Here is an 8,720-nt window from a genome sequence, read left to right on the forward strand (position 1 = left end):
TATATATATATATATATATATATATATATATATATATATATATATATATATATATAAACTAATTTTTTCTACGCGCTTTGCGCAAAGACTTGTGCCCAATATTTAAACCCAATTAATAAATAATTTTGAAATAGATATAATGCATTTTTTTTTTAGTTGTCGAAGTTTCATAGATATTCGAGTAAAATTTTTGTTGTGTATGTATTTGAAATTAATACCAGAAATTTAAATTCATTGTGATGAATATATTCCACTGTAATTTTAAGGGTACTCAACGTTGTATTACAATATTTTTGTCTTTGAAAATGAACAAAATTTGTTTAAATATAGTCTTCTTTTTTAAAAAAAAATATTTTTTTTTGAGAAAAAATATAATCTTATTCTAATTAGAGATATATCCCTTATAAATGCATATTCATATATATATATACATAAATATAAATATAAAGTGGGCTAAAACACACAAACCAACTTTAATTATATATTTATATATATATAAATATCAGTAGTTCTGCCGTGGACCCAAGTCCACCGTGCAAGGTGGACCTAGGTCCAAAACGGCGGTTTTTTTTTTTTTTTTTTTAACATATTGGCCTGAAATGTGGAACACAAACTCTACATTCACATACACTATACTCTACATTCACAATTTGTAAACTCCACATTCACACATTACAAGATTATATGTTTAGTAACTATATTACCACTGTTATGCATTCACACATTCAAAACTCTATATTCACAGGTCCTATACTCCATATTCACAACTTGAGAACTCCACATTCACACATTACAGGGCTACAAGTTGCTAGAACTTCTTAACTCTATTACAGATTCACACATGCATAACTCTATATTCACGATTTCTATACTCCATATTCACAATTTGAAACTTTCACATTCACATATTTCTGGGCAACTCTACATTCACAATTTCTATACTCTACATTCACACTTTGAAACCTCTACATTCACACATTTTTTGACATCTCTGTATTCAGCAATATGTTTACTAATTTTAAAAAAAAAAAAAAAAAAAAAAACGACGTAGTTTTAGACCCAGGTCCACCTTGCAAGGTGGACCTGGGTCCACAGCATAATTTGCGATATAAATATAAAGTGGGCTAAAACACACAAACCAACTTTAATTTAACTAACTCACTCTATGGTGTGGTAGGTTAGAGAAGAAAAAAAAAATGTTGCTCATCCCAAGAAGTGGGCCTCATTGGCACATAAATTTCTTGGGCTAACCCGTACAAATCATGTGTCAACCCATTGGTTACTACGTATTAAAAAATTATTTTTTATTAAGATGAAATGTTGTTAGCTATTTTTGCACTTATTTACTTCTGAAACACAGTTTAAAATCATATCATATATTATTATTTATATTGTATATAATATAAATTGTAACCCTTCATATAAAAATGATTGCAAGCTATAATTATGTGTAAAAAATTATTATTTTATAAAATATAAATGTTTAAACTTAACATTATCTATTAAAATATAATAATAGGTAAAGAAATACAATCATTTTAAAATAATTTTCTTATATAAAAATTTAGGGCAAATTATTGTGGACCATGGTCCACATAGCAGTGTGGACCATGAATATAAGGTACATTTTAAATATATTAAAGGTACATTTTTTGTGTACTAAAGGTATATTTTTTGATAGCATATATAAAAAATGTATTTTCAGTACTCATATAATGTACTTTCAAATAATGTATTTTAGATACACAAATAATGTACTTTTTATTTATTGTCCACACAGTTGTGTGGACCATGGTCCATGTAATAATGATTGATGGCGGAAATTTATATCGTGGACCCTGGTCCAATATATAGAATTTCACTTCATAAAGTACGAAATTCATGTTTATAATGTACAAAATTATATAGATGAGGACACATAAACACTTAACATAATACAGATAATTCATGTTCATAATGCACAAAATTCATGTTTATAATGCATAGAATTCATGTTCATTATATCATGTTTATGTGTATGTGTATTATGAACATGAATTCTGTGCATCATGAACATATTATGTACCTTATAAAGTCAAATTCTATGTATTGGATCAGGGTCCACAGTGCACTGTGGACCCTGATCCATGATATAACGATTGCTACATGGCATTGTGGATTCTAGATCAAAATAACGTCGTTTTGATTTTAAATTTTTAACGGATTCTCAATTTTTCCGTTTCTCATATTTAAAATTTACACAGCTGCGCTAATAATATATTTCGAGTACAAAATTCATACTCTTAATTATGGTACAACATTTCATAACACCAGACACAAAAATGCACAATATAAGACGTACTATACACATGTTATATATTTATTTATTTTCAAATTTGATTTAGGTAGATAATTTATATTCTATAGACACATAATTTCACAACATGACAAAAATTCATAACATTATACACACAATATGTTGTGCGTTACACTACTACTAATCTATTCTAGGTATAAAATTCATACTTTTATTAGTGTACATGAATTAATAACACAAGACATAAAAACTCACAATACAATATACATACACATGTTATATATTTATTTATTTTCAAATCTGATTTAGATAGAGAATTTTTATCTTTTATAGACATAGAATTTCACAGCACAAGATATAAATTCATAACATAAGACACACAATATGTTGTATGTGACACAGTTACTAATTTGTTGCACGTACATAATTGGTACTCGTAAGATACAAAAACTCACAACACAAGACACATTTGCATGCTTTATAAAAAAAAAAAAAAAAACCGTAATGTGAATTGAACAACCAAATAATTCCAGTCAAAAGTAAATTGAAAACAACGTTTTCGTATAGGATCAAGGTCTACGGTATAACAATTAACAATCCTCTACATGAGGTAGATTAGGGTTAATTAGAGGATTCCAACTTGTGCAATAGCTTGGAAAGGTCACGATCGAAATTTTTAGCTTGCAATGGTTATATTATACATATGTGTGCGCGTGCGAGAGATAAAATGATACCATCTCTCGGTGAGACCATGTGAACTTGTACATGAATGCACACAGCCTTCTAAATGAATGCACACATTTAAAATTTCATCTATATAGAATGATTAATGGTCGAAAATTAAGTAAAAAATTTAGTAACATTTGTTTAATTATGATTATGCAAAACACTTGGGTCAATACTCCATAGTTCCCATTCATGAGTTCAAAATTCAAGAGAAATTGCCTTAAAATGATTCAATTCTTAATAAAATCCAAAAACCAATTAGGGAATAATCAAGTTTTCAAACATTGTAAGAATACATTCATTAAATTAATCATGAAAAATACAAGGACTATTACACAAGCAATTACATTGTTGACTACATCTCTTCAGAAAATAGTCAGCCATCCACCCAAGAATTGAATCAAGAAAACCAACAAATTAAATCAAATCAAATCAGCAAAATTAAAGCACAGCCAAACTCGATCTCATCATCAAACTAGGAGGCCAAAAAATCAATAAAACGCCCGAGATGTATTCAGTTGACGACGTGGCAGTTCCTCCTGATCTCACCCTTCGTCCCCGTGATCACATCCAGGTAACCCATATGCACCATAGCCGCCGCAAACTTCTTAGCCCACACCGACCCATACCTAGCATTAAAGTTCACCATTTTAGCAGTTTTTGGGTGGCTCATCAATGTCTGATCGGATATCAACACCCCTTTCTTGTTCTTCAGGTCCACGTAAAATTTGTTGTCCAATCGGTTCGGCGTCAGAACATCAAGGTTCACCGGGTTAGCAATTCCGGTCCCGTTGGTAAGAGCCCCGGGCGGGCAAATTGCCGTCAAGAACTTCTTGAATTCAGGGTCGATGGGGAGATTCTCCGCCTTGTTCTTAGGATAAAGGCGGTTGAAAAAAGTGGCGCAGTGGGCGATTCCGATGGAGTGGGCCCCGGAAAGAGTCACCATTTCGTCAAGGGACATTCCTTTCTTTGAAAAGCTCTTGAAAATCTCCATGGCGCCGACAAATGGAGAAGGGAGATTTGCCAGAGCGTCGTCCTTGTTTGAAATGCGGCCGTCGCGTCTCCCTGATGGGACATCATAGTATATGTTGCCTACCTTGTGCGCGCTGTCGCGGGCTGCGAATGCTACGATGTCGGCGCAGGAGACTGTTCCAGGGCATGCGGCCTCCACCGCAGCCTTGGCTGCATCAATCACTTCGAACCCTCTTAGGCTGTTCTTGTTTGGTATGGCTTCCTTCTCTGAGTTTAGCCCATCCAATAGCACAGACGCATCACAGCCCTGAATGCACACCAAAATTCCAATTAGACAAACTAATCCATGCCCAGTAACCACAACTAAGTTGATGTGCTGACTTGGTAACTCTGACATGGTAACTATAAGGTCAGATAAAAATTTAACTCTTAGTGGCCTATTAATAACTTTAGTTTTTGGTTTGAACCGGCCAACTATATGACTAGGCCAATTAGGCAATTCTCCCCTAGTTATTAGGTGTTTGGGGCTAGATTTACTAAGTATACACCCTTAGTCCTAAGGTAGTAAATATAGATTTTTCTCTGTCATTTAAAATAAAAGTATGAGAAACTCCAATTACAGACTAATTCAATTCAACCAAGCAGTTGACTTGGTAATTATAAGGTATAAGTTTGATTTTTAGTGCGACTATGGAAGCAACTTATTGGCATTTGGTTTAAACCCATCATGGACAACTAGGCTTTCCTTTTTTGCTTATTAAAATCACAATGCAAATTTTATCCGTGCACACTCTCGAATAGTGGCTGCGAGTTTTCTCGTCATCCAAGAAAAAATTGGAGAAATTCTAGTTTTTATGGAAAAAGGAAAGGACAATGCATGAAACATGGCGATTGTAATAGAAAAAATGGATTTACCCTAACAAAGCAGTCATGGAAGTGCATCCTGATAAGCCCACCAGCCAAGCCTGGATTACGAGAAACAGCTTTGTAGACAACATTTTTCACAATGGACTCTGCTGATGGACAAGAATACCCATAGAAGCCAACTCTAAGTGGATTTTTCCAGCTTGACTTATGGGCTAGTGTTGGGGTTAAGAGGGAGAAAACCCAGCACAAAAGCACCATAATAACTGCAGGCTTCAAGCTCTTTGAATCCATTGTATGATGCAGAAGAGGAGCTAATAACCTCTTTTTTTCTTCTTCTTCTTGAAGACCTGAAAACTTAAGAGGTTGTGGAGATTGTGTGGTGATACTGTCAAAACAACAGAGAATTTATAGCTTGAGATATGTTGGAAGCTATGTACGGACGAATTGTTTAGTAGATATTTGCAGAACATGATTGCATGTAAGCCAACTTGCAGTGCTCTTCAATGGCGTGTCCGCGTGAGTGTACTTTGAACAGTTCGCGCCAGCATCTTCTTACACCTAATCCATGAATTTCCAAATTGAGAAGTGGAAATTAAATATACATTTAAAACAATTTCCCAAAAATTAATATGATAGGATTTACTTTTCATCATGCCAAAAATTATGGTGACTTGAATTGGTAAGCACATGCCAGACTTTTACTTACTGTGTATAAGGAGTCTTTCTCACTTTGAGAAGTTGCTTCTACACTGTTGTAGGTGAGACTCATTTTGGTCTTTTTTTTCTCAAACTTTACTCTGTCACCAACTGAATTTACATTATATTGTTATGAATAGCAACTGGCAAGTTTCATATAGTCGTTTCTAGTTGAAAACTCATGTGATATGACAATTAATTGGGTTAGTTCTATAATCTATGAAATTAATACTTGTTCAACACTGAAGTTGGTAGAGCTAGATTGAGAATTATTGTATTATGCATGGCCCATATCCTAAATGTCAACTCAATATAATAACAGCTTCAATTTCTGCGTATAGTGTGTTTGATCTATTAAACCAAATAATTAATTTCTTTTTCATGGTCAACTTCTCTATCCCTTTTTTTATTACAAGAAGCCACAACATATGTTGCTTGCATACAATATCTTTGCAATCTTTAATTACCTGGCCTACTTTCTCATCATCAAGGAAATTTAGAATGAGTTAATAACAAATTTAGTTATCGATTATATATTATGATTTTTCTTGATGTAGTTCTAAATCACTTTGTGTACTTAATTGAGTTCTGGACTCCAATGGTTTTATTTAATTGAGTCATTCCTTAAGATAGTTTGATAATTTTCTCTCTATTAATACCCAGTTTAGTCATTAGCTATAATAGTTTTACATAATTTAGTCATCAAGTATATATAATGGGTTTACCCAATTTAATCACCACTTATTATAATGGTTTTCCTCTATTTAACTAGTCCTTAATTTTAATAGCCAACAGAAGCAATGACTCAATTAGATAAAATCATTGAAGTTCATGACCTAATTAAGCACAATAACTCATTTGAGAATAAATCAAGAAAAATCAGCATAGTCAAAGGCTAAATTGAGTATTAACTTAATTTAAAATTATATATGAATTTAGAGAGCATAACGCTATAGGTGTGCTAAATTATGTATTACAAAAGTGTTTCATAATTACGTACTAGCTGTTAAACATATGTGTGGCTGACATTATTTATATTTGTTAGTTGTGACTGACATTATTTATATTTGTTAACAATCTCTGTATCATGTTTTGTTCAAACAATCGCCGAATTATGATAAGTTACAACCTTTTGGTTGTCTTTGCTTTCCGTGGTTACGGCCCTATAATACAAAAAAACTAGAACCTAAATCCCGACTATGTATTTTTCTTGGGTATTCAAACACTCAATCAGCCTATAAATGCCTTGATTTTGTCTCGAACCGTGTTTATTTGTCAAGGCATGTACGTTTTGTCCCCAATGTGTTTCACTCAAAAGAGTTTCAGGTCAAGTCAGATATGTCTACTGATTTCCAGTCTTCTAACCTACCACAAGTTCTGTTCAAATCACCCTTTACTACTACGGAGTCCGTGTATACAGGTGCCTCATCCTCTATAGCGCCGTCCACGCCGGTTGGTTCGCCGGCTGTGTCTTCTTCGTCGGAATCTGCTAGACCACAATTGCCACACTCCGCTCGTCGCCTGCGCAGTCCAGTGAACACAGTCTGACAGATTCTCACACCTCGTCGTCAGCTTCCTCGCAGCAGCAGGGGTTCTCTGGGTTAATAATTTGTTACAAGAGCTAAAATTGGGTCCGGTGAAGCCTCCGGTACTTTTCTGCGACAATCTCAACGCCACGTACGTTTGTAAAAATCCAGTGTTTCATCCCCGCATGAAACACCTGGCCTTGGACTACTTCTTTGTCCGGGACTTGGTCTCGAGTGGCACGTTGGTAGTACAACCAACATGTTTCTTCCTCGGCTCAGCTTGCTGATCTTCTTACCAAGCCACTTGGCCGACATCAGTTTCTTCAGCTACGGTCCAAGATTGGTGTCTTCGACGGATCCTCAATCTTGCAGGGGCGTGTTAAACATATGTGTGGCTGACATTATTTATATTTGTTAGTTGTGACTGACATTATTTATATTTGTTAGTTGTGCTAAATAGTCTCCTATAGGTTAGTCAATAGTTATAACTTCCTTCCTCCTATACATTATTTATACCCTGCTTATTCTCATTAATCCACAACTCAATTCACAACCTCACACTAGCGTCGATATACATAAAGCATTTTTTCTAATTCTACCATGTACAATCACAGATACTATTTGAATTGTACCAAATATGTTATTGAAGAATTGTACCAAATACAATTACTATGCATAATTGTGTCTGATACAAAAATATGCTTTGATTACTTCAAATTCAACGACTAACCATATGTCAGTTCACATCACAGCACATCACATAACAACTACCACTAGATGACAAAGAACAATTTGGACGTAAACAACACACGTATATGTACTTTTTGTAGTCTCAACAAGAATGTTTTGTTAAAATATTTGCACTGAGCCCTTAAATAAAGGCCAAGTTGGCCACTACAGTCTACAACTTCTATGTCTTCTCAATTTAATCACTTAAAATATAGATAAAAACGAATGAGAGGGAAATCACTTATGGTTTTGTGTATGAAGTTGAAACAGAGTAGTTCACAGAAATGTTCAAACTAAGAGCAATTTCAACATAACCCAACTTGCTGTTTGGTGTTACATCTGTATATTCCTATTATATAAGTCAACAATTTTTTAGTAAAAGAAAGTTTGATTTTCGGTTTTGAGTTCAAGTCTATAAATTTAATTAAACCCCTTCTTTGAATAGAATCTGATAATAACTCAACTTTGAATTAGTTAAAGTTTAATGTGACTGTTAGATACTTGAAAATCACCATACCACCAATAATATAACTTAATACTCATACAAGTTCGTAATTTGTGCCAGCGAAACTCAAACTCTTGATCTCAAGATCAATACTAGGCCAAAAGTCATTGGATGTGATGTATAATAAAGTTATGGGCACTCCACTTCTGACGAAAGAGATGTTAGAGCAACCACACCAATGGATTTTGGTGAGTTTTGGAACAGTATTAAAAAAAAAAAGGGTTGGTTTTTTGTTGATGAGGGATGGGGTTTTTGGAGCTTTTTATTCCTGTAAGAGAAAATTTTTTATGAGACCCATCGATTGAGAAAGGAAAGCAAAGCAGCAGCCTAACTCTCACACAGCTACCCGCTGGTGTGTTTACTGGGCTTTTTTTTTTTTTTTTTTTTTTTTTTTTTTTTTTTT

General features: G+C 33.8%; 1 protein-coding gene across 1 annotated transcript; it reads right to left on the reverse strand.

Annotated features, from left to right (window-relative positions):
- Window positions 1-3,296: 3,296 nt before the first annotated feature.
- On the reverse strand, window positions 3,297-5,152 carry LOC116000444 (peroxidase 5-like). Its single transcript, XM_031240535.1, has 2 exons — window positions 4,910-5,152; window positions 3,297-4,301 (listed from the first exon to the last, which is right to left on the reverse strand). Exons 1-2 carry the CDS (start codon window positions 5,150-5,152, stop codon window positions 3,537-3,539), a joined length of 1,008 nt encoding a protein of 335 aa, XP_031096395.1. The 3' UTR covers window positions 3,297-3,536.
- Between the last annotated feature and the right edge of the window lie 3,568 nt (window positions 5,153-8,720).

Source organism: Ipomoea triloba, chromosome 12 (genome assembly GCF_003576645.1).
Source record: "Ipomoea triloba cultivar NCNSP0323 chromosome 12, ASM357664v1".
Taxonomy (NCBI): Eukaryota; Viridiplantae; Streptophyta; class Magnoliopsida; order Solanales; family Convolvulaceae; genus Ipomoea; species Ipomoea triloba.